At 41.1% G+C, this 27,946-nt stretch overlaps 1 protein-coding gene across 1 annotated transcript in view; it reads right to left on the bottom strand.

The window, feature by feature from the left end:
* Pip4p2 (phosphatidylinositol-4,5-bisphosphate 4-phosphatase 2) overlaps positions 1-25,672 on the bottom strand; it is a 47,403-nt gene extending 21,731 nt beyond the window's left edge. The window contains exons 1-3 of the mRNA NM_001024900.1: positions 25,505-25,672; positions 6,286-6,434; positions 985-1,091 (exon numbers count right to left, since the gene is read on the bottom strand). Coding sequence (NP_001020071.1) covers positions 985-1,091; positions 6,286-6,434; positions 25,505-25,610 — 362 coding nt within the window. The 5' untranslated portion in view covers positions 25,611-25,672. The remainder of the gene's footprint in view (positions 1-984; positions 1,092-6,285; positions 6,435-25,504) is intronic.
* Positions 25,673-27,946: the final 2,274 nt, after the last annotated feature.

Raw genomic sequence — 27,946 nt, 5'->3', positions numbered from 1 at the left:
TTGACCCAAACGCAGACCGAAGGCAAACCCAGAACAAATCAACCGCATCAAGTTTCAAATAATAATCTTTCAAAAGTAAAGCAAATATATACGTGGAAATATATCTATAAAGCATGTGTGTGTGTGTGTGTGTGTGTGTGTGTGTGTGTGTGTGTGTGTGTGTATTACATTTCAAGTAAAAGCTAGTTCTAGTCAATGTCCTTGGGAATCACTTAGCAGCCATTTCTAAATCTGTATAACTTCAAATCAGAGAAGAGTTCTAATCTACACAGACAACTTAAATTTGATAGAGAACGAACGAAAAAGTGTTTTTTTCTACATGAATAAATGGGTCATGAAAGTAGTAAGTACTGAGCTAAACCAAATGTCTCTGGAAAGCCCAGTATTGTTTGATAGTTATTCACTCAGATAAGGAAAGAAAGGAACGTGGGGTCCATGCTTTCTTTTTCCTCTCCAGTCCGATGATGCACTTGATGGTCAAAAGGCCAGAGCAGTTCCAGGAAGGAAGAAACAGTGAAGGTGTGTATGTACTCACATGTGAGGACATGCGTCGTCACATTTGGAATAGGCAAACAACATCATTATACATCATTACACGTGTTATACGGACACTCATGTAGCATACAAGGAGATACATGATAAAAAATTGCTTCCTAGGTTACAATTAATTATATCCAAGGCAAACTAACTAGTTATTTTTAATAAGTCCAGTGAGTCAATGATTTATTATAGTCCATTAAATGCCCACATATGAAAAGGAACATATATCCACTGTGGGTTCAAAAAGATGATATCCTACAAATAATTCTAACTGCCAAGTTCTAAGTCTATCATCTCTTTAACAACAATAACAAGAAAAATCTATGCTTCGTAATAACTGAGGACAAAGACTGGAACAAAGCCTAGCACATAAAAAGCCTTAATAAATACTTCTTGAAAGCATGAATGAATGAATGAATGAATGAATGAATCTTTGTCTCTTACCAGTTGGGTCTAGGACATCCTATTCGCCGAGATGTGTCCTTACAAATGAGGAGACAATTACAAGGGCATCTAACATATTTCTTCCCTGTCGGGGGGGTTTTGATTGGCTAGATAACGGAAGAAGAAAACACAAACACAGAGAGATCAACCAAAACACAAATCGCCACAAATTGTTTGTGTTCAAGGAGGAAACGATTACTTGAAATTGGAAGCCCTCCCCCACCCCCAACACGCTACCAAAATACACTGTAAGAAAGAGTGCACTGCACATGGCTTCACATGGCAAAGACGTTGGTTGGTGAGGACTCCGTGGGGATGTGTAGGTGTGGATGTGAAGGTAAGAACACATTTCAAAGTAAGTTCACACTGGTCTTTTCATAACGTAGGAACAGGTAGCACACGCTGGCTGCTTTCTCCTTGGAGTTCGCAAGGTAAGATCACATACCTGCCCTCTGAGGTAGAACCATAAATAGAACCCATGCTCAACAAAAGCAACGACAGAGGAAACGGGGCTCATTCCTTTTCTCAAACTGCTCAGAAGTGATTAACTTTATATCACTATCGAACTTCAAAACTTGTGGTTGCTCCAAGCACTACTAGCATTTATTTATTTATTTTTTATTTAAACTGAGACTACATAGCCTAGAAGAAAACACTCCTTGCTATGTTAGAACTTAAGCTTGATAACCTGAGCAGTCACAACCGAAAAGTACAGTTGTTTTCTGTGGCGCTCCTATCGAAGCCCACGAGAAAACAGGAAACAGACATCTCAGCCTGAGAGACAGTCTACAAAACGTCTTGCCTGTACTGATCAGAACACAAAAGCAATAGAAAGACAAAAGAGACAAAAATTTCAGATAAAAGAGCGTTAAAGTAATCTAGTATCCCAGTGCAATCCATGGCTCCGGTTTAATTGCTGAGGTAGAACTTTTGCCTTCCTCAGACCCAAGTACGACAGTTTGGAAAATGTGAACCAGGTCACTAGGTAAGAATGCAGGGGCCGGGGAGATGGCACAGTGGTTGCTAGTCGACGGGGTGGTGGTGGTAGGTTTAATTCCCAGGCTCACAACCATCTGCAAGTTCAGTTCCACAGGATCTGACTCCCTCTTCTGGTCTCCATGGGTACTGTACACATAGAGTACACAGACATCCACGAAAGCAAAGTTCTCATACACTTAAAAAAGGGAAGAGAGAAAGATACAAAGGGGGGGTGGGGGGGGGAGAAAGGCAAATAAAATTTAAAAAAAAGAGTACGGAGTAGTTTGATGCAGCATTAACTTCTGCATTTGATAAAGTTAGAAAGAAAAGCTTCTATAGCATAAATGTTAACGTTTGTGGAATAAGGATTGGGGAATGTTTCCTACTTATCTTTGCATCTTGGTGATGTAAAGAAAGAAGCTTGTGATCGGTAGAAAACATCCACAGCATGTTGAATTTCTATCTTTTTCGTGGCTAGCCAAGCACTACGCACTATGAGACTCCCTGAAGAAGTCAGGCACCAGCAGCAAGCTGCAGCTCCCAGCCACGAGATCTGCAGGGGAAATGACCCTCACTACAGAGTGACTACTGGTAACCTGGGGTGCTCGGCAGGCTAAATGTATATTATGCTCACCGTGCTAAACGCATCCCGCGTTCTTACGGGTATATTGTTACATAAGACCACAAAAATCAAAAAGTGTCCACACATACTATTATTTTAGTAGCCCTTATCTTAAAAGAAAAAGAATTCCAAATATTTTAAGTAAATAACTGTCATAGAAATATATAAAGGTTAGTAAAAAAAAATCAATCATTTAATAAGATATATTGCAGGTTACTAAACCTGAATGTTTAAAATTCACAAAAATCAAGAATATATAGCTATAGAATATAAAACATTAAGAAAAACAGAATTTGGCCATATATATATGTGTGTGTGTATGTATGTATGTTATTTATTTATGTTATTCAGAATTTGCCATGAAATAAACATGTGCTTGACAATGAATAAGATTTTCACACATTTCTTTTTAATTTTCTCACTTCCAGACATCCATTCTTAGAGCACAAGGCAAGTTAGATTTTGAGCCTGGTTCTCAGTGCCAACCTCTGTCATAATCGTGAGCACGAGAGACGGGGAAGAGAAATGCCTTGAGCATGCTGTTGTTTGTTTGTTTGTTTGTTTTGTTTTGAGGTTTCTTTATTTATTTTATCTTATGTACATGGCTCTTTTGCCTACAAGTGTGTCTGTGCACCACATCCATGCAGAGCCACTGGCCAGAAGAGGGCAGTGATTCCAATAGAACTAGAGTTAATACCCTGTTGTTAACCGCCAAACGGATCCTTGGAGCTGAACCCAGGTCCTCTGCAAGAGCAACAAGTGCTCTCCACCTCTGAGCCATTTCTCCAGCCCAAGCATACATTCTAAAATTACTATTTGGCAAAACTAAGTGTGGTGGAGCACGCCTTTAATTCCAGCACTCATAAAGAGGAGGCAGGTAGATCTCTGCGTTCCGGGCCATCCTGGTCTATACAGTGAGCTCCAGGATAGCCAGAACTACACAATGAGATCCTGTCTCAAATAACAATAAACATTGCTTTGCCAATAACTATGCTGGCTGCTCTATTCCTGTTTCTACAAAAGTTGGTATCATTTTCATATGACGAAATCACAGTTTAAGATATGAAGCCTCAGAGATATAGTCACTGAGCAGAAAACTGGCACTCAGGCTCCCGTCTGTCAGCCTCTGAATCTCTGGCTAACAATCAGCTACAGGCCATTTAATCTGACAGACATAGCCAGTCCCTATCAGAGTGGCTACCACAGAGAACCGAGGCTCTGAGGCCAGATTTCAGAAAGGATCACAGTAGTAGGCTGAGACACTGGGTGGAGGAAATCTCACGATTGGACCTGAGCCTATTTCACTCATTAGCTCTGACATTTTCAACCTAGGATTCTCTGAAGCCATTCCCTGTGCCTCACAGCCCTTCACTTGAAAGGGTAAGATCAAATCACATGTGAGACATTATCCAGTCACACGGCAGGGCACTCCTCAGAGCGTTCTGTTCACCTTTCCCCCTTTGTAAGGTTAGATCTAGAAAGCAAGTCAATCTGATTACACGCTAGCGTCTTCACAATTATTTACATTTCCTTACTTGGTCAGAGGAGATCAAGAAAAGAACCAATATAATTTCCTTTAGGCACCAATGTAGCAAACTGCCCTAGTCAAATTGCTAACTGACTGACATTGACTGCTAAATCTTCAGAAACTAAGGTTTTACCATGAATGACCTGTTTCTGTCCTGTTTTTAAGAAAGAAAGAAAGAGAGAGAGAGAGAGAGAGAGAGACAGAGACAGAGACAGAGACAGAGACAGAGACAGAGACAGACAGAGAGAGAGAGAGAGAGACAGAGAGAGGGAGGGAGGGAGGGAGGAAGGAAGGAAGGAAGGAAGGAAGGAAGGAAGGAAGGAAGGAAGGAAGGAAGGAAGACAGACAAGATAAGACGTTAAAACTTTTCCTAAGCTAGGCATAAAGATACACTCTTGCAACCCCAGTCCCGCAGGGACTGAGGCAGGAGGACCATGAGCTCCACAGCAGCATGGGCTATGTAGGAAGATGAGATGAGGAGCCTAAAGGGACTGGGAAGATGGCTCCATGGGTAAAATGACTTGTTGTACAAACATAAGAACCTGAGTTCAAATCCCCAACATCTCCACACAAGGAAAAGCATGACTGTACACACCTGTAACCCTGCATTGTAGGGAGATAGAGGCAGAGAGAAACTCTAGACAGTCAGCCTAGGTCAAAGCTCAATGTGCTTCAGGGAGAGATACTGTCTTAAAGGAGCAAGGCCAAGAGTGGTGGAAAAAAAATCACCCTCTGGCCTACACACACATACACACACACACACACACACACACACACACACACACAATTGTTGTGTATATAGATAGATTCAGCAGAATGAGAAAACATATTATTAAATCCAATGAAAGATTCAAAGCTTTGGCTTTTAAAATTAGTACTTTTGCCTTACTACTTTTATTTGCTTGCCAAGTTTACAAAGAGCACAATAGAAGAGATCCTAATTAAATTCACTAGCCACTGACCAACTTACACACTAGCTAGCTTTGTTGTTATGACTTTTGTCGTGATAAAGTTCTCTAAGTGGTAGGCAATTTATGAATTAGAGTTTCATTTTACAACATTCTAACATATCTTAGAGACAATGACCACTAGCTGACTGATTTATAATTTTCTAAACTGGAAGAAAATACAAACACTAAAATTCAATCATATTTAATTGCAGATTTCAAAACAGACTGAAAAAATATGTAAAGTCTATACAAGTAGGAACAGAGATCAACTAAATAGTATAGCCCTTACCAGGTACTAATTTAAACTGTAAAAAGGTATTTAGTTTTTCTTCCGATAGAAAATTTATTTCATTAAAATTTAGGTTTAGTTATTCTGCCCAAAGATCAGCTTGAGTTTTTGTTTGTTTGTTTGTTTGGTTGGTTGGTTGGTTTTAAGATTTACTATGTATACAGTATTCTACCTGTATATACTCCTGCAGGCCAGAGAGGGCACCAGATCCCATTACAGATGGTTGTGAGCCACCATGTGGTTATTGGGAATTGAACTCAGGACCTCTGGAAGAGCAGCCAGTGCTCTTAACCTCTGAGCCATCTCTCCAACCCCAAAGATCAGCTTTTTAAAAGTGACCTTCATTTACTTAAAAATTACATTGTATTGCACTGAAATCCAGCAAGTAGAATAAAATTCTAAGCTATTTGCAAATAAGCAGTATGGCACAGAAAATAATAATAAATTCATAAATAAGGAAAAAGAATACTGATATTATATGAATATTAAATAAATAGTTCTCTACATAAAGACCACATGTGCAGTAAAGCCCAGCAGATCTGCACTGAAATAAAAATGGACATATTCTGAAGATAACTATAAAAGCCCGCAATATGTAAAGAACCAAAGCAACACTATATCTAAATTAACCAAGAAATTTCCTAATGGTGTTATCCTAAACATGCAGAGGCATTCTTATATAATTAAAGATAGACAGGCAGGAGAAAAAAATGAAAAGGATCATCACGGGGCTGGAGATTTAGCTCAGTGGTAGAGCACTTGCCTAGCAAGCCCAAGGCCCTGGGTTCAGTCCTCAACTCCGGGGAAAGAAAAGAGAGATCATCATGTTGGTACACAGCCTACATTGGCGCTTAAATAACACTGCTGAAGGACTCCCTTTAGAAATAAGACATCAGTTATTGATTTATGCTTTTGAATGGACATCGCCACTTACCGTAGCTTCATTACAAACTGTGCACTTAACCACATGCTGGTGAAGTTTACCATCCAGGTTGATGAGCGATTGGCACACGCGACAGTTGATGACGGGAATACCGCTTGTTCCTGGACTGGCGATGGCTGTATACGGAGGTGGGAGTTCAGCTGAAAGGACGTTACACTGAGTCAGAATAGTTGAGGAATTCCTGGGGCTAGTATGAGCATAGAGGCCTTAGACGTGCAGTAGAAACTACTGAGACATTTCCACCATACTTAAGGGTTAGCAATAGCTGACCTGTCCTTGTGGTGGAACGTAAATATGCATGGTGACTGCGCCAAGCAGAAAGATTCTTAACTCTGATAAAGTCCCAATCTGCTAGCTTAGGTTTCCTGCAGTGGGGAATTTTGTTTACTCAAAATATCCACCCCATTCCTTTGCGTTCGTCTGGATAGCAGGTAGAGGTAGTGTGTATCTAAATGAAAATCGTGTACTAGTGCATCTGTAATTCCAGTACGTGGTAAGGTGAGACAGGACTGCAAAAGCACAAGGCAACAGATGAAGGGACAAAAGGCTCGAGGTTCCCCATGCTTTAACAAGTGGACCATGACCTACTTGGAGAGTAATCACGGTTATTGATGACGTTCAGAGCTTGATACCCAGCACTCTATTTAAATGATGAACCCAGAGAGACAACACTGTATACTTTAATCCCCTAAGACACTAAGAAGCTCACCTGCCCACCCACATATGGATACCTACCAATGACTCACAAGATAAGACCAAGTAACACCACACCAACTATTTACACTGTTATAAAAAGAATCCCATCCCCTCCTAGAACCAGGATCCCCTCAGCAATCCGCTCTCTAAGAACTTGCCATTCGTAAAGTGTATTTCAATCAATTTTCTCTCTGCCTGTTTGGACTCTTGGTAAATTCTTGTTTACCCACTGCAGTCACCACCCCTCGGGACACTTTCACATGGCTACAGAAAGACTCTGTCAAAGAAGATTAAATAAATAAATAAACAAACAAACACATAAAATCCCTCCCTACAAAAAAACAAATATGATCAACAGAAGTGCTGTGACTATACCCACTTACATATAGCATAGGCTGAGTGCATTTGTATCTCATATATATATGTGTGTATATATGTATAGATATGTGTGTATATGTATATATATGTATGTATATATGTATGTGTATATATGTGTGTGTGTTTATATATGTATGTATGTATATATATATATGTATATATATGTATGTATGTATATATGTATACTGGTGCAGTAATATGATTGACTATGATCAGAAGAAAATAAGGGTCCTTGAGAAAGTCAAGGAGAAACACAAGAGATGTGTAGCACACTTTTCACCTTGGTCTTGTGCTGAAGACTGGGCAGGGAAGAAGATGTTCTAAAGAAAGACTTGTGTTTCTCCTTCAGCCATCAGACTACAACTGTCTTCCCCCCCCCCATGTGAATGGAGTCACATGACAGGAATGGACAAACAACTCTGACAAGCGAAAGCACATCAGCACTCTGGTGACTAGAACAGCAGATACTGTAGCCTCGTTGCTCCACGCCAGCCGTTCTAGGCCTTTCATTACAGTTTTCTGTGCATTAGATGTGCCGTAAGGCAATCTAGAGACACTTCCTGTACTTTTGGCATCCCTCACTCAGAATTTACTGAAAAGCAGCATTCATTGACCTCTCTCTCTCCTCCCATAAGAAACCTCCGATTGTGAAAGTTAAGCCAGTTACTCCAGCAGCAATTAAGATCTAATTTTTTTTGCTTTGTCGCCTTTCTCTTTTACAATAGTCAAGAAATCACTAGAGCTAAACCTCAGGGAAATTTCTAAATAAGAAGGCTACTATGATTTCAGAATTGCAGCTCACTACTAAGGCAAAAATTCCATTTTTTAGAGTCTTGGTAGATACTTAAGCGATGAACATCTTCCCTGTGGGGATACATTAAATAAAAGATCCTTTTTCCTATGTATTTGCGGTTCTTAATTCTAAACACCACTGCCAAACCTTTAGGACTGTGCCACACGTCAGAAGTGAAATCAGTCTGTGAAGTCTAATGTTTTCACTGAAAAGAAAGCCTTCAGATTATGAGACTGACATGCTGCCTGCCCTTGCAGACAGTCATCTATCTAGCAAGGCTGTCCTGAGAGGCTCCACCCAGCAGCTGACTCACACACAGACACCACAGCCAAACAGTGAATGGAGCCTAGGGATTCTTATGAGAGAATAGGAGGAAGGACTGCGGGTCCCATAGAGGCTATGAACACAACAGGAAGACCAACAGAATCAACTAACCCGGACTCTTGGGGCTCTCAGATCCTAAACCATCAATCAAAAAACATACGCAGGCTGGACCTACACACGCTGGATCTAGGCCCCCCACAAATGTGTAGCAGATGTCCAGCCAGCTCAGACTTCATGGGTTTCCCGAGGAACTGGGGCAGGAGCTATCCCAAAAGCTCTTGCCTATCTTGTGGGATATCTTCTTCTAGTTGGGCTGGCCTCTGTAGGAGAGGATGCACCGAGCCCTACAAAGACTGTGCCATGTGGGGGGATACCTAGGGCGGGGGGAGGGGTTCCACCCTCTTAGAGGAGAAGGGGGTAGGGGGAAAGGGGTAAGGGATTGTGAGAGGGTGTAGTCTGGAGTGGGGCGGTAATCAGGATATAAAGTGAATGCATAAAATCAAAGAAATAATAGCAATAATAAAAAAGAAGGCCAAGGCCTAGAGATGCTAACTGCTGAAGGGCTCTGTGATTCTGCTCCTCCTAGAAGAGAAGTCGCTGCTCAAAAGGCAAAGACTGTGTGTGGGAAAGATGTAAGATCAAGAGAGGTAATACAAACAGTCAAGAACCTAACAGCGAAGGCTTCGGGAAAATCAGATCGGGGTACACTGAACAAAGAAAAAGATGAAGAGTCAGGGGATGCTAAACAATATGAAGAAATCATTTCATGGTAGTAAAAACTTCATAGAAAAAAACGGAGACTCCTAAAAAGAGACAGAGCGAAAGCGGAGGGATCAAAGGACACAGCTCCTGGATCACTGGTAAGGAAATGGTACCACCGAGCAAACCCAGTGATCAGATTACAGTTTCCCATCACAAGCACCAGTACCGTCCACCCACTCTGTGCCAGTCTCTCCACTTTGCTAATTCATCCTAGTGTATTAATCTGTACTCTTCGCTTAGAGACACGTCTCACTGTATTCTAAAGATTGGCATTGCCTTGCTAGGCTGCTTGGCCCTTTACTGCTTCCTATATTCCTCTTCAAGCCTCTTCAATGTAGTTGGTGCCTGCCCACTGAATTCACTTTCTTTACCCATGCACTCGCTGTCTCCAGCCCTTGACAAAGATGCATGCATAACAGAAAAATGACATCACATTAATATCTGAGATGATCTGGGATCCTATTACAGAAGGAGGTCCCTGAGAAGAAGGCCAGCATTATTCTCCACCCCGCCCTGTTTCCACTTCAGGATCACGTTCTTCACAGTCTTTGGGAGAATGTGGGTTAATGACAAAGTCAGCTGAGCTGTTATAGGACCTCCGCTTTCAGTGGCAACCTTCTTTCCAATACAGCTCAATGCAGAGAAGAGAAAACAGCATTTTTCCCCTTCTTAGAACCAAAGAAATGGTTCTCCCAGAACTACACCACTGTTGGAAGGAGGTTTCTGGCACACATCAGATTAAGACAGCGTGTGTTGATGACCAGGTCACTGACTGTCACCCTGGAATCTAAATCCACCTTTCTTTGTTCAGTATTGTGACTATGGAGCTGTGTTAGACACCCTCTGACTCTGCGAGCTGGCTGCAGGCGCTCCGTTAGGTGCTAGAGAAAACCTACCAAGCCAGAAAAGAGAGAGATTTGTCTCTTCTGTTACCTGTTTGCTTCCTGTGAGCTTCCAAACTACCTGCTGGTTTTCTAAATGTCACCCTTGGAATATTCTGTCAATGAAACCGTGACTAAAGCACTTTCACATGGCAACACTGAATCCCCGTTTTAAGTCTTCAACTATCAACTTCACTGCATAGCCCAAGTTCTAACCAGCCTCCTTAGGCACACAGCAGTGCCAGCTGCTTGGTGGTCCTCAATAGCCCTATTTCAGCAGTGCAAGGACCCTTCCCCCATGCTGCCAAACTTTGCCCTGGGCCTAACCATGATTGTTTCATTTTGTTACTTCCTTGACACTTGAGACAAAGATGTTTACCTTTCGGTTATCTGGTTAGCAATTTTATACCCAGCTAACAGTTCTTTCTATTCATTTGTATAGAAAATACCTCAGGAAAAACAGGGATAAATCAGAGGAGTGGTTGGATGAGCCTGGATTTATTTGAGCAGCACGCTGAGCTCCTTACCAATGAGAAAAAGCAGATTATTGATGCATGACATATGAGTGTAGTCAATCTGACTAATCCTGGGGTTAAGTGTGATGGCTATCTATGGCTACTTCATGGAATCATTACAGAAGTAATAATTATTATACGGTCTGTGATAGGAAAGGATTCCCATGAATGTACAGTTCCTGGAAAAAAAAATAAGGAGGCTCAGATCTTTAAACTGAGAAGCAGAGAACTGTTACCGCTTTAAATTATCATATATTTTTCATTAGGAAATGAATGATAACCAAAGGCATACAAAGAGACTCTCTTCCACCTTCTAAACTCTTCAGAGAACTGGCCAGGCCATCTGTCCCTAGTGCTGGGGAACAAATTTTCATCAAAGTCTATGCCATACCCCCTTTTTTTATGTATGGTAAATTTCCTAGTCCTCAGAATAAAAGAAGGAAAGAAGCAAGGAAGCAAACAAACAAGCAATCAAGTCTGAAGATCTTATTAGTTGTGGTGATTGAAAATTATGTCAGGTAAGTCTACTGAGTCTGTCACTGATAGCCAGTAAGAATGCTGATTACAAAGGAGTAGAATTTTGAACCTTAGAATGTACCCCAAATAGAGCTGAGACTACATCCCTGACTCCCTCACAAGTAGAAAATAGCTTTCTCTCCTTATCCTAGAAGATCAGCCTTCCCTTTATAAATACCTCCTTTGAGGGAGTGGCCTACAGAGAGATGGCTAGCTACTTTCCTCAAGATCAACTATTAAAACCTTTTCTTGCCTTAAGATCCAGCATGCTTTAAAAGAATGAAATTGGGTCTGGTAAGATGCTTCTGCACTCGTTGCCCTTGCAGGTTTAGGTCCCAGCACCCACATAGTGGCTCCCAATCATTTGTGACTCCAGTTCTGGGGATCCAACACCTCTTCTTCTGACCTCCAGGGGCAATAAAGACACGCACGCATGCACACACACACACACACACACACACACACACACACACACAGAGCGCCCATCTATATGTGCAGGCAAAACATTGATTACATAATATAAAGTTAAATGAAACTTAAAACTAATTTAAAAAACAAATACAAACTCTAAACAGAACTGAATTAAGAGTACAACAAGATTTCTGGTAATACCATCTCAACCCTGAAAATGTTTTGGAGTAAATTCTCAGGATACAAGCAAAAGAAGACAAAACATAATGCTGAATTGAGCCAAATTTTCTGTATTCACTCCTTGGTTCAAAGCTAGAATTGGCTGAGATGCATATAAACTCTTATCGTCTACAGACAGCAGTAGTATGCACAGAGACAACACAGGTTCAACCCAGATAGCGTCTGAGCTGAGATGGGGAAGCAGATGCAAACTCCCATCCCTAACCAAGAAGTTCTCTCCAACTGACAACCACAAACAAAGGAAAAATTGATTGATTCCAATGGAGTCTCACTGGGTAACCACACTCACAGGTAGGCCCAGGCCCACCAACACAAAATGAATTCAGTGGCATTTTTGTAGACGTTTGCTCTCCTATGGTTTTGTTTGGGTAGTTTTTGTCTTATTGGCCTTTTGTTTGTACCTGTTGATTTCCAAGTTTGTGTTTTTATGGTGTGTGTGTGTGTGTGTGTCTGTGTGTGTGTGTGTGTGTGTGTGTGTGTTGTGCTTGTTCTTTGTTCTGTTTTTGTTTTTTATTCTGGTTTGATTGTTTTTTTCTTATTTGTCTGTTTGCCTGCTTTCTAAAGGGAGAAAGGAAGAGTATGGAGTTGGGTAACTGGAGTTGACTATTATTAACTGGAACAGCCATTACAGAAACCAGTAGGGTCCCCAAAAGCTAAAACTAAAACTGCTACATGGCCTGCTATTCAACTCCTGGGTATGTATATGTTCCATAGTAGTACTTGGATATCCATGTTGACTGCTAAACTGTTCACAGAATCCAGAATTTAATGTGGAATCAGCCTAGATATCCAGAAAGAAAAGAGTGCATAACGAAAATGTACATGTACAAAATGAAATTGTATCCAGCCGTAAAGAAAATTAAATTATGACATTTGCAGAATAATGGGTTGCATTAGAGATCATTAGGTTGAGTGAAATAAACCAGATTCAGAGAGACAAATGTCACGTTCTCTCATTCACAGAATCTAAAGTTAAATATATGTCTATCTATGCACTTATCTCTGCATATATCCATATATAGATAGAAATGGAAACAGGGTTATGAAAGACATAGAAGGGATCTAGATGAGGGAGGCAGGAGATCAAGAGACGCTAACAGCCCACATGTGGCATTAAAGCACTTGGGAAGGTAGGATCACTGAAGACAGTGGGAAGCAAAGGTGCTCCTTTATTATATAGAACAAATAATTGCTCATGACAATGGAAGGAAAGAAGGAAGGAAGGAAGGAAGGAAGGAAGGAAGGAAGGAAGGAAGGGAGGGAGGGAGAAAGGAAGGGAGGAAGGAAGGGAGGAAGGAAGGAAAAAAAACAAACTTCTTTTAGCCTAAGCAGATGTAAAAAAAAAAATTACTCGTCTGTTACTTTTTTTAAAAAGATTTATTTATTTCATGTAAGTGAGTACACTGTCACTGTCTTCAGACACACCAGAAGAGGGCATCAGATCCCATTACAGATGGTTGTGAGCCACCATGTGGTTGCTGGGAATTGAACTCAGGACCTCTGGAAGAACAGTCAGTGCTCTTAACCGCTGAGCCATCATACTACATATTACATAATACATATTATGAGGTATTCACTTAGATCATCCTGTATTGAGGCATAACTTATTCTCAGTAGAGATTGGCACCAATCCAACTCAGACTGAATTTGTCCTAAACAGAACCAAGACAGTCCTATAAGTTTGGAAAATATCTATCAACTTTTTACTTTATTCTGTATTCATGTAAAGGATCCATACAGCTCAAAGAAATCAATGTTTATTTGGGTGGCATTCTATGAAAATTTTCCTATTTAAATCATTCTCATACCTATATATTCTCTTCTGAATGATGAAGCTTAGAATTTTTCTTAATTTCTGAAACCACAAAATATCACTTTGTACTGTGTCGTCCTCAATCGGTCCCTTTATTGAAATTTTATTCAAATCTAGGACAATTAGAGCCTTTCTTATAAACTGTTTTGAAATTCCCATGGATCAACCAAGTTCAAATAACTCAACAAAATACAGGCAGAAGAAATAATATGCCTCTGAACACCCGTACTGAAATAGATACTCTCTGACCAGTCACATAGAGCATGCATACATGGTCTACAGAATAGATGAAACAGTCCATGCTAGTCAGACTTCTAATTCTGAGAAGAAATAGGCAACAGTACTAAAACATTCACACATTGTCTTTCCAATAAAGATACTAAAAACTTAGAATTTAATCCCAGGTGGGACATTGTAAGTAAAAGTAAAGAGAGATAATTCAAATATCTCTAATTTAAAAAAAAAAAAGCAAACAAAAAACAAACTAACCTCCAAACTGTTTTGAAATCTAAATCTTTTTGAGCACTAGACTGACAGAGTATTTCAGATTTCACCTTTTCAGATGAAGAATGTTCAGCCTGTGGAGCCTATGCAAATTTCTAAACAATTAACTAATTAATTAAACTGCTTCCCATCCCAAGCACTTAGGAAGAAGCATATTCCGTGCAGATACATTCCAGGCATTTCAAATTCCTTACAAAAAACAACTGGGCCACAAAACAGGAAGCGTAAAAACCAATACTGCTTGTTTCTGGTGTGAGAAACTGAGGCTCTGAACTGGAAAAGGTAGCGCCACACAGAATTAAGAATGACTCTGAGGCTATAAAGGAACTGAGCTCCATGATGCTTGGAAGTCTCACCTAAAGGCATGGAAAAAAAGCAAGACCTTGCACATACCTTATGTTAATTCCCATAGAACAAAAACGGGGAGAGGGGTCATTTTATAACAACAATGGATCAAAGAAAAATATCTAGAAACTATAAAATATAAAATATCTAGAAAATCTCAAAGCAACACAAACCCACTAGAACTCTTCTTCCCCTACCCACTAAAGAATAGAAGCATTGTCAAAAACAACACAACCAGAAACACATTACTCACTCCTTTTAGGAGATATGGAAATGATAGTACTCCCACTACTCCCACTTAATACCTCTTAGTGATTATGAAAATACAATGCACAAGAGCCAAGCCCAAAGTCCTCTCCAGAACTGTCTACTTTCCACACAGTAGGATTACAGCTTTCATTTGGAGAAGTTAGTTCCTCGGTGATTTCCCAGGGTTTACTAGCCTGAGAGACACCTGTGAACTTCTACTGAGCTAGCTTCCTCTCCCACACCTCTGCTCATCTGCCAAGTGCCATTAGCAAATGCCAGTGCTCTATGCTGAGACAGGTGTGGAGGCTGAGGCAAGGAAATCACAAGTTTGAAGCTAGCCCCAGCTACCTAGGGAGACCCTATCTCAACATGGATGGATAGATGGATGGATGGGTGGGTGGGTGGGTGGATGGATGGATGGATGGATGGAAGGGTGGATGGATGGATACTGAATCGAAACACATCTTGTTATTTCCAGTGTTTCCTTCACCTCCACCACTGTTCAGAACATTATCCCCTTAATTAGTGGTATATCTTCCTGGTTTCTTCTCATCTTCTTTGTGTATTTGTTTTCCATATAGAAATCAGGACAACTTTTAAAAGTAAAGATTTTAGATCTCTCCTTTGCTCTAACCCTCCAAGGCTCCTCATTAACATCATAAAGCAAACCCTTTCTTGGTGACCTGCCAAGCCTCTAGGGCTCTCTCAGTCCACACCTATGACCTCTTCCCTAAATCGCTATGCTCTTACCTGTGGTATCCCCAGCTGTACTACTGCAGGTAGTAGATTTCCTGACCCCATTGCCTAGAAATCTCTTCTTTCCCCTAAAATTTTGATGGTTGACTCTAATTTTTTCAGGACTCTGTGAGTATTACCTCTGAAATGTCTTTCCTGATAGCCCATCTGAAACATCTTTGTTCCTTGCTTATTATTCTGAAATTACAGCACTTAGAGTAAACAGCTCAAATGAATGGAAGTTCTTCAGCACACGAATAGCATAATAGGCTCTCAAATATTTGAAAGGGAGGCTGAAAGAAGGGGATGGGGTGAGGCTTGATTTAACTTTTTAAAGGTGCTGGTGGAAAAAAACAGAGTGAAATGTGAGAATTATAAAACAGAATAAAAGAACCTTGAAGGCCAGTGCTTAGGGAATACAGGAAATGGATTCTGTGACAGTAAGTGAGCTTGGCATGCCACTGGAGTGCCAGAAGCAAATACACTTCATCCCTTTTTTCCTTTTTTATTTATGTATTTAGTTTATGTGCATGAGCAGACTGTCCCTGTCTTGAGACACACCAGAAGAGGGCATCAGATCACATTACAGATGGTTGTGAGCCACCATGTGGTTGCTGGGAATTGAACTCAGGACCTCTGGAAGAGCAGTCAGTGCTCTTAACCACTGAGCCATCTCTCCAGGCCTATACTTTGTCCTTAACAAAGATGTGGCCTCAGTGAAACAAAGTTTGACTTAAACAATTGAAAGATATCCCTTAGCTGAAGTAATTAAATTATAATAATGTAAAAATCAAGTTTTCATACTCATCAAGAAGATGCATGTTCAGCATCATAGAATTTCTTGCATATCATGACAATGTGACTTCCAGTGGGTCTCAGAATCTGGCAAATAGCAAACATTTAAACAAAGTTCACTAGGGTATGTGAGTGTGGGTCACTCACACACAAAATAGGTCATTTTATCTACATCATTCCTTCTTATCAACAGATAATCAACCTTGGTTCTTCAAGTACACAGGGCAATTCACCAGTTCAACAAGTGGATCTGGATGTTTTCATTCATCTATTATGGTTAATTCATAAACCCTTAAATATAGGCTATAAGATAACTTCCAGCAATAGACTCATAGTCATGAACACTCTAAACTCCCTAGTATTATGTCAAAAGGAAGTAACCAAGCTGATACATTAACTTGCCCAATTTTTACTTCTCCACAAGGAAACTAGGAAAGGGGTATGCATCTGTCATTGCAGATGGAGGCACTGAAACATTACTGTTTCCTCTTCAGCTCCTTCAGCCCTGGGCCATCAAAGACATGGGCTGAGGACCAGGAGACAGTGGAAATCACCAGAAAGATAGCGAACTTCCAGTATAAGGGCAAACAGAGATATGGGGACACATAATCAGAAGCCAAGTCTGCCCTCCTGGGCCCAAGTTGAGCCCTATGCACTACAGAAGCAGTTACTTTATTGATGATTCTGTGTTTATGAGTGGACCTTGGGACGGTAACAGGCTCATCTATTCATCTGAAGAAAGGACTGTATTTAACTTCTCCTTGGAATTTGATTCACATCCCATTTGCATCAGACATTATAATATTGGTTTTCCTACTAAAGGTTAAATATGAATGTATATTCTATAAGATACTAGAACTACAAATCATATGGGTCTCTTTTCCAAGCTATTCTCTAGATTTTTTTTCTCATCGATACAATAATGCAACTAATAGACATAGTTTGGATCTCTGTTCCTGTTGGCAGAGTATTATACACAATGCTTTTACTGTTGTAATAATGTAATGTATCTGTCCATGGGATACTACTGCATCAAATGACAACTAGATTTATCTACAACATCTCAAACCAAGACCACTCTGGATGTCCTGCACTTAAAAAAATAAAAGGGGTTAGGTGTGGGCAGTGGGGGTTCATCCTTTACTCCCAGCACTTAGAAGGCAGAGACAGGCAGCTATCTGAGTTCGAGGCCAACCTGGTCTACATAATGAGTTTCCACAACAGCCATGGATATACAGAGACATTTTATCTAAGAAAAAAAAAATGAATGAATGGATATAAATGGAAAAATAAAAAGAGAGGTAGGTGTTGGAACACAGTCCAAGAATGGAGTCCTGCAAGGGGAATTTTGCATGCTTGTGAGAAAATTCCAAGAAACAAGAGTCTTGTGACCTCACTGTCTTAAAAAACACAGAATTGTTCTTGGAATGTGCTTTGAATTCGAGTATTTTTGGAACTGTGCCCCTTCCTGCAGGTACAGTGGATAGGAGTGGGTTTACTCCAACTGCTGTTATTCGTATGTCACATATGGCTTGTCCGTGTGATTGAACACAGTGTGTACATCATTCTTCTTAACCCTCAGAGGGTAAATCGCCTGACCCTCCAAATGAAGTTGATTATTGCATGAAACTTCAGTATGCCTCATTTCTAGGCCTTATATGTTGCCAACTAGAGCAGTAAACACTCAAGCAACTGTATTTTTTCTTCCGCCATGATACTTCTTCATCAAGGTGATGTGCACCATGAGTGGATGGCAAATGCCCTAGCACACACTCCTAGGGCCCTGAGGAGCTCTGAATGTTTATGGATTTTGCTCTGGGCAATATACAAATAGCACACTTTGGTTTTCAAGTCAGGCCTCTTAGTTCTAGGTTTATAGATCCTGTAGATCAATTAATTTCATTTCTTTTTGGATATCTGGAAGCACATGAAATGCCTCATATCTAAAGCTAAGTTTGGGATAGGTCTTCTCCAAAACGTGCTCCTCTCCTGGTGTTGTTTTAATGCAGTCAAATAACCATAAAGTTGCATAAGCAGAATTCCTCCTCTCACTCCCAGTAGTTACCCATCAACAAATTCACTTCAATCTACTCTTTGATTTGCTCTGGATTTGGCACTGCTGGGAACTAAGCCCATGGCTTTTGTCTTCTAGCAAATCGTCTGCCACTAAGTTTGATCCCATTACAGATGGCTGTTGAGCCACCATGTGGTTGCTGGGAATTGAACTCAGGACCCCTGGAAGAGTAGCTGGTGCCCTTAACCACTAAGCTATCTCTCCAGCCCCACATTGTTGTTATTTTTTAAATTATTTTGAGACTGCAGTTCTCCTGAGTATCTGGAATTGTAGGTATACGCTACAATGCTTAGCTTCAGTCTCCCTCCTAAACCGAATCCCGTGGCTTTGATTCCTAAGTATAACCTGAGGACAAACAACCGGCTTAATTGATCAGATCTGCCTAAACTGTACTGCAGTTCAATAACACGGTTATCCCTATGCACTCTTGTCAACCATCTAATGCATCTATTTGATAGAGTGATTTAAAATAGTGACCTGACGCACTAGTGTTTGGTTTAAACAAAATATCCTCCATATGCCGTGTAATGCTCTAGACTCATATGCATTGTAGGGTCCCTTGGTGCAGCAGAACAAATCATGCAGAGTTACAGAATCCTAAGTTAAGATTAGTGCTGACAAGTCTGTGAGCTGTCAGCAACAGTTTGGGTTGTTATCTGCATTTTCTGTGTAGACATACTAATAGTTTGGCCTTAGATAGTGTGATTCGAAGACTCGTCTCTGTGGTGTATCCATGACGTTGACATGTCTGAGGGTTGGTCAGACACCTTTCTCTCATGTGGCCTTTCTAAATGGTTAGTTCTGGCTTTCTCTAAGCATGACTGTCTCCAGCCATCCCATTTCTTACATGAAAACTTACCTTTTCCAAAGTGCCCTTCAATAATGTCCAAAGCAAAAATGATAATCTCTTCTCATTCACATCTAAACTCATTCTGCACATCTTGTACCTTATTCTGGAGATCTAAACCAAGTCACAGGCTCAGCCCTTATCAAAGGAGAGAGGCTCCATAGGGCTTGAATGTCTGAAAACAAAGTTATTATGAGGCAAGGAGGTCTATGGAGAATATGAAAGCATCTACTGCTCTAATCTCATCGACAGCATGTGCCTTACATCTACTTCTAGTTTAGCAACATTGAACTTCCTCTCCGCAACCCCGGCACTCACCATTCCCCATTCTTTTTTTTTTTTTTTTTACTTTTTTTCTTTTATTGGATATTTTTATTACATTTCAAATGTTATCCCCTTTCCCTCCAGAAACCCGCTATCTCCCCCTGCTTCTATGACGGTGCTCCCACACACACACACCGTTTCCCTCCAATGTCTCCACATTCCCCTACACTGGAGCATCAATACTTGACAGGACCAAGAGTCTCTCCTCCCATTGATGGCCGACAAGGCCATACTCTGCTACATATGCGGCTGGAGCCATGGGTCCATCTCTGTGTATTCTTGGGATGGTGGTTTAGTCTGTGGGAGCTGTGGGGGTCTGATGGGTTGATATTGTTGTTCTTCTTATGGGGTTACAAACCCCTTCAGCTCCTTCAGTCCTTTCTCTAACTCCTCCATTGAGAACCCTGTTCTCAGTTCAGAAGACAGTCACACAAACATTAATTCCACCTCTAACAATAAAAATAATAGGAAACAACAATCATTGGTCCCTAATATCTCTCAACATCAATGGACTCAATTTCCCAATAAAAAGGCATAGACTAACAAACTGGATATGTAAACAGGACCCAGCATTTTGCTGCATACAGGAAACATATCCCAGTGACAAAGACAGACACTTCCTCAGAGTAAAGGGCTAGGAAAAAATTTTCCAAGCAAACAGCCCAAGGAACAAGCTGGAATAGCCATTCTAATATCGAATAAAATCGACTTTCAACCAAAAGTCATCAAAAAAGATAAGGAAGGACACTTCATATTCATCAAAGGAAATATCCACCAAGATCAACTCTCAATCCTAAATACATATATGTTCCAAATACAAGGACACCTACATTCATAAAAGAAACCTTACTAAAGCTCAAAGCACACATTGCACCTCACACAATAACAGTAGGAGTTTCAACACCGCACTCTCATCAATGGACAGATCGTAGAAACCGAAACGAACAGAGACATAGAGAAACTAACAGAAGTTATGAGCCAAATGGGTTTAACAGGTATTTAATGGAACATTTCATCCTAAAACAAAAGAATATATCTTCTTCTCAGCACCTCATTGTACCTTCTCCAAAATTGACACAAAAAAGATAAATACTTACCTATGCATCATATCAGATCACCACGGATTAAGACTGGTCTTCAATAACAACAAAACAACAGAAAACCCACATATACATGGAATCTGAACAATGCTCTACTCAGTGATAACTTGGTCAAGGAAGAAATAAAGAAATTAAAGTCTTTTTAGAATTTAATGAAAACACACCCAACACAACATACCCAAACTTATGGGACACAATGAAAGCAGTGCTAAGAGGAAAACTCATAGCTCTGAGTGCCTCCAAAAAGAAACAGGAGAGAGCATTCACTAGCAGCTTGACAGCACACCTAAAAGCTCTAGAACAAAAAGAACCAAATACACCTAAAAGGAGTAGGAGGCAGGAAATGATCAAACTCAGGGCTGAAATCAACCATTCCCCCTTCTGATACTACGTTTCCTGTTTTTTATCTTTTGTTCTTTCATACTACTTGCTTTGTATACAATGTGCATGTGGTGCCCTTTTCACCTGGATAACTCCTGTTCTACCTTTAGATTCCAGTCATGGTTCAGGAAGGCCTTGTCAGTCTCCGTTAACCAGGTTAAATCAATGAATGTGATCAAGGCACTAGACATGTTTCAAACATGTTCCTTGTCCCCTTTGCATTTTGTGTTTCTGTGAATACTTGTACAATTCATCCTCCATTACATCATAAGGGAAAAGAAACTAGTCTGTTTTTCCTTTCCTACCACAGAGCTTAGCTAAAATGCCAGGATTAGTTAAAGAATGAATGAAAGAAACAAGCCTAGAAGACCTGTCCCTCTGTTTGTAACACCGTATCTCTCTTTCTGAACTATACACAAGAATATAAGCCCATTCCCATTGTCAATACTGTGTACACTCCAGCAACTTGGAATTCAAAACATATTTCATATAGATTTTGTAAAGTGAGCTATTAGTTTTTGCCAACTTGATACAAAATGTAGTTTCCAGCTAAGGGCAGAGGGAACCTTAGCTGAGGAATTGCCTCACCCAGACTGTCCTGTGGACATGCCTGTGGACCATTTTCCTAGTTAATAATTGGTATGGGAAGTACCAGCCCGCTGCGGGCAGTGGTTCTGCCTTTAGACAGGTGGTTCTGGGTTGTATAAGGAAGCAAGCTGAGCAAGTCATGAAGAGCAAGCCAGTAAGCAGCACCCCTCCACAGCCTCTGTTTCAGATCCAGTCTGAAGATTCCTACCTTGAGCGTCTTCCCAAGCTGGAATAAACCCTTTCCTCACAAATTTCCTTTGGTCATAGTGTTTTACTACATCAAAAGAGAAGCAAACTGGGATGGGAATGTGAATGTTCTATCATCCTGCCATAGACTGTCTCAGACATTAGTAGATCTGTAAAGGTATCCAAACTACTCAAGTCTGTGGTAATTTTTCCCCTATTTTCAGTTCAAATGAAACTAATATCTGTTTTTTTATTTTAATTGCTATGCCTTAACACAAGCTGGCTTATATACCAGAGCACTGTAGTCAGGAAAGACCCACCACTCTGTAGCTACCCAGTATTGGCATTGGAGTCCACCAGAATTCTACTCTGAAACTCAGGTGGATAGTTTCAAGGATGTCTTAGTTAGGGTTTTACTGCTGTGAACAGACACCATGACCAATGCAAATCTTATAAAGGACAATATTTAATTGGGGGCTGGCTTATAGGTTCAGAGGTTCAGTCCATTATCATCAAGGTGGGAGCATGGCAGCATCCAGGCAGGCATGGTGCAGGAGGAGCTGAGAGCTCTACATCTTCCTACGAAGGCTGCTAGTAGAGTACCGACTTCCAGACAGCTAGGACAAGGGTATTAAAACCCACGACCACACCTACTCCAACAAGGCCACACCTTTCAACAGTGCCACTCCCTGGGCCAAACATATACAAACCATCACAAAAAAATACATGGGATTCTTCTTGGCCAAATCCTAATGTCCAATGCTAAATGTTTTCGACTATATGAATAGCCTACCCTGAAATAACCCAAAATGCACTATTTCTTCTCAGGAGATAGGAATGATAATTCACAATCCTTAGAAAGTGATGGCAAAGAGGAGCCGATGAGGTGGCTCAGTGGTTAGGAGCACACACTGCTCTTGCAGAGGATCCCAGGTTTGTACCAGTACCGTACCCATAATGGGTGGCTAACAATTAACTGGAACTCCACTTCCATGGAATCCATTGCTCTCTGCAAGCATCCTCAACCATCTGCACACACATGCTGCACATACACACTCAGGCACACACACATACACATAAGATTTTTTTTAAAAAATCTTTAAAAAGAAGGGTGGCACAAAGCAATGGATTAGAAAATATTGTTGTTAAGCCTCCTCCCTCCTCCTCTTCTTCTTCTTTCTCCTCCTCCTCCTCCTCTTTTTAACCTACTAAACATCTGAGTGATTAGGATGGGAAGACAGTAAAGTTGGTAACGTGTTTACTATGAGCATGATGACCTGATGCTGGATCCCTAGGATGTACATACAAAGTTGAGGGTGGTAGTGCATCCTGGAACCCCAGTCATGAGGAGTCAGAGGCCAGAGGGCTTATGGGCTTTGTCGATCATCTAAAATTGCTTAATCAATTAGCCTCAGGGTTCACTGAGAGACTCTGTCTCAAAAACTGAAGTAGAGAATGACAGAGACACGTGGTTGTGGAACTGTGGCACTTGAGTACACAAACATATAACACACACACACAAGTTTGAATAATTATAAATGGTATCATAAACTAAACATCAAAATGTATATTCAATTTCTCTAGATTCCAACTAAGAAGTTTATTATTTTCAGCTATTAACAGAATCTAATGATAAAAGAAGTCTTAAAATCTGAACTGCCAGAGACAGCAGTCAAATACCTTTAATCTTAGCACTCCTGAGGCAGAGGCAGGCAGAACTCTTGACTTCAAGGCCAGCCTGGTCTACAGAGAGAGTTTCAGGACAGCCAGGGTTACACAGAGAAACCATGTCTCGAAAAACAAAACAAAACAAAAGCATCTGAACAGAAATCAGTCAAGAATGTATTTATTCTTTCTCTCCACTATGTGAGCTCCACGAAGGCATAGATTTGGTCAGCCTTATTCAGAGCAGTGTAGCACTTGGCATACTCTGGGGGCCCATAAAGTTCCTGAACGAGTGAACGGGACAGTGTTCAAGACTTAGAACGTGTACATTACTCAAATAATTATTTGTTATTAATCAAGAAGAGACACTGTCATCTTATGAATAAAATGACTCTGTTTCTCATTTATGTTTCTTGCTTCATAGGTATTACCCCATATGATATTAGTGTTGTAAATATGTCCATCAGTTCTGAAAAAATTATTCTACTGTAAGGTCAAAGGAGTTTTTTGATTAAATACACCCTTAAAAGTTAAAAGATCTTTAGAGAGAAATGACTTCTTTTCAGTGCTTGTTTAGAAATGCTACTTCCTTTGTAGTTTGAGGAATCTGATCAAATTAAGGAAATGTATAGAAAACAATGAAGTCTATGCAGGAGTGTGTGTGTGTGTGTGTATCAATGTGTTTGTTGTAACCGTAAATTGACTAAAAGAAGAAAAAGGCATCTCCATGACTTCAGTCCAAACTTAGTCCCATAAGAAACCATCAAATTTTTTTAACCCATAGACAAAAATTAATAAAACTGAAACATTTATTCAGGAACCAGTTAAAAAGTATTAGTACGATATTAATATCGAATGGCCACTCAGGGGAATCCCCCCCGCTTGGTGTCCCAGTGAATTCTGACCAGCAAGGGTAACTTGTAGGTTTTCTGTGCGTCAGTTCCCTTGGACTTTGCCCCTTTCCTCTCAGACTGTCAATCACTCTGAATTCCTCCCAGCTAACCATAGTTTTCCTTTGTTCTGCTTCCCTTTATAGATTGAGACCCAGAATGTTGATTTTGAAGTTATAAAATGTTAAAAAGAAATTTTAAGTGCCAGACAACTCCGACCTGTTGTAGTGTTTTCCCCCTTTTCAGACACGAACTTAGAAGAAGTTGTGTGACAAGACACGTGAACTGCTTATATTCCCAGAGCACTACTAACTTTTGCCTCCTTGGGTTTTAAACTTCATTCCCATTCAGCCAAATGAACAAGAGGAGGTAGGAACGTTTTGCACGTGCCATATTTAATGATCTCTGCAAGGCTTGCCTTCCAGACTACTGTAGTAAACACCCCCAAAGACTTTGAACAAAGACAGATCTTGAACAAATCGAATCCTTTGGTAAACAGGCTTCTTTTCCTTCACCACACCATTTTTCCAAATCCCTTTTTAGTCTACGCCGAAAACAAAAATAAAAATATATGCAGTATAAACTTGGATAACTTTTTAGAAGTTAATTCCAACCTCACTCAGACATGCGTTTAAAAAAAAATTCCTCCTTCCTTTCACCACGGAAGCTATGAAAGACACTCCTTTCAGACAGGAATAACGTCCGTGGCTCAGGAATTTCAGACATATTAGGGATATTGATTAACTCTCTTGCTTCTGGTTAGGGCTCCCCTGCTTGCACTCGGGGGCTGAGTGGAAGAGACAAGGCTGCTAAAGTCCTCTCAAGGACAGATTCCAGGGTGAGCAGTACCCCGTGTTTTTCAGCAGCCAGAAGCACTTGTGAATGACTGAAGGATCTGCACCACCGCCCAGCTGCACGTAGGGGCCGCTTTGGAAACAGCAGCACGGAGCTTGGGAAATTCATGTCAGCTCCTGAAGCTGGGGAAGTCAAGCACACCCTCTCCACACCACAAGCAGCAGCAGCGAAGCCCTGCAGAGAGGTTTTCGGGCAGGCAGGCACCGCCTGGGAAGGCAACAGTCAGCATCCTTTTCCCCCCAGCCCAAGGGAGAAGCTCTCCTCCGCCTACGCGCTAGAGCTCCCCAGCATTCATCCTTCCAGACGTTTCTGGGAGAGGCAGAAAGGTCTATGCTGGCCTTACCTCTTGGGCTGCTTTCTTGCAAGTACGGCGGGGCTGTGGGAGTGACATTGCCCGAATGGGATGCTGACAGCAGAGGCGAACGTTCGTCCACCCCGTCAGCAGCCATGACTGCAGCAACAGCACAGCGCGGCGGGCCGCGGGTTGAGCTGGGTTGCGGCTAGGGAGGAGGTGGTGGCCAGCAATGCCGCCGCGCCGCTGCTACGGCCTCCGAGAGGGCCCAGGATGTGTCACAAGGCAGGAGGCGGGGGAGGGGAGGGTGCAGGACCGCGAGGCCGGGGGAAGGGAAGCACGCCGGGAGGCATGCTGGGGGAGGGGACTGGAGAGGAAAGAAAGAGCCCGGGAGGAGGAGGAGGAAGGGAAGGAGTGTGGAGGGAAATCCAGCCAGTCTGAGAAAAGGGGGGACGGGAGGACCGATTAGGAAGTGGGGGAGGGGAAGAGATCAAGTAAGCAAGAGGAGGGGCAAAAGGAAAGAGAGGGTGAGGAATCTTTTAAAGTGAGGGAAACCAGGATAAAGAGCAGCTTTGAAAGGCACTGAAAGGCCTGTGCTTGATTACGGGGAAAACTGGAGCAATCAAGTTCAGCTCCTCCAGGAAGTAGGAGAGTCCAACTTGTCTGGTAAACTTTGTAGCTGGGTGAAGAAAACTTGTTTCTTGGGTTATCAATTTCTTCTGAGTGGTTTCTCCTTTGTTATGAATCCTAGTTAGGATCTGTTGTCTAAGAAATGTTGGTTCGTGCGCCTTGGGCTTTCCTCTTTTCCTTGATTTTTTTTTTTTTTTTTTTAGCAGTAAGAGTGCTGACATTTGATTTTTGACACTTTAAGCATACGTGTTAACTTTTACAACTTCCGTTTTACAAACTAGGCTTTCATTTTAGTTTTTACAATAATGAGGCTTTTGTATAATGTAAAACAATTAAATCTTTTTCCTACAAAAGATTAAAAAAAAAAATAAGGTTAGTGGGCCGAAGAGGTAGCTCACTGATTAAGGTGCTCACTAGTCTTGTGTAGGACACAAAATCTAGTTCTCAGCACCCTCATTTGGTGGCTCACAAACCACCTGTAACTCCAGTGAATAAAAACCAATACTGTCATCTGGCCTACACACACACACACACACACACACACACACACACACACACACACAAAGAGAGAGATCTTACAGTTTTTTACAATGTTTTTAAATACTCAGCAAACTTATTGTCTTATTTTCTATTTACATTTTTGTTACCTTCTCTCTCTTTTTTTAATATTTTGCCGTTTGATTCTAATGTGATTTACATTTAAAACAAAAAACAACGAAAACAAACCAAAGTTTAGAACACATTCAAATAGAGATGCCAGGCGAATAATAGCTTTCCTGCTGTGATTCTTCTGAGTGACTCCGGAAGAATTATTTACTCACTTTCCAGGGGTCCCCAAGTATCTAGGGTGTTCTAGGTGACTGAAATGTCTCACAGGGAAATAGCTATACAGGGACTGGTAGTTGCCCCCTTACCTTTCAGTCCTTATAAACAGCAGACATCAGACATTTAAATTACTCAAATCACACTCAGAATCCTCAAGTTGCTCTCTGAAGACATACTCTTTCTTCCTAAATCTATTAAGCACCAGCTGGTAACCCTAAGGGAAGATAAAGAACGATGTTTTCTTTCACTCAGCATCTTGGGAGGGTCAATAACAGGAAGATACGATGCCATAGAAGGATCTTATTGAGATCCCTATGAGAAACTAGATGGGTCTCCAGTAGCCTGGGGTTTGAAAACTCTGAAGAAAAAAATAAGCTTATCCCTTGAAAAATGAGTGCCAGTGCCTCACAGTTATAAAGACTGCTGAGTTGAAGAAAATTACAAAACCAATCACAGAACCCTGCTTTTACCCTAGTTAAGGTCTGGATTGTTCTATAAAGGCTTATATGTAAATGACAGTACTGGGGGTTGCTGTCAAGGGTTAAGAGGAGGAGCCTTGCGTCATCAAAGGGTATACCCTTAAAAGAATTTGCGGGTTGGGGATTTAGCTCAGTGGTAGAGCGCTTGCCTAGCAACCGCAAGGCCCTGGGTTCGGTCCCCAGCTCCGGAAAAAAAGAACCAACCAACCAAATGAACAAAAAGAGCAATTCAAGAATTTGCATTGCTGACTTATAGCCCTTAGGTCTCCACACCTTGCTTCTTGTGTGATAAGAGACAGCTACTCCCACAGTTGATTTTCTCATTACCCTCAAAGCTCTCATCAGAGGACAACTAATACAGTGTATTTGAGTTGCCAGAAGTTGTCATGTTTTGTCATGCCACCCCTAACTCCTTTTTAATAGTATACTTACATTGACATTATCCTCCTACTCTCTATCTCCAACTGTCAGATGAGGTCAGAAGACAAATAGTCCCTTTTAAATTTTTAATTACCTCATTCCCCCTCTCCTTTCCTCCTTCAAGCCCTCCCATACATTC

Source organism: Rattus norvegicus, chromosome 5 (assembly GCF_036323735.1).
Source record: "Rattus norvegicus strain BN/NHsdMcwi chromosome 5, GRCr8, whole genome shotgun sequence".
Classification (NCBI taxonomy): Eukaryota; Metazoa; Chordata; class Mammalia; order Rodentia; family Muridae; genus Rattus; species Rattus norvegicus.
Note: the sequence above shows the minus strand (reverse complement) of the source record. Positions and strands in the feature narration are given on the sequence as shown.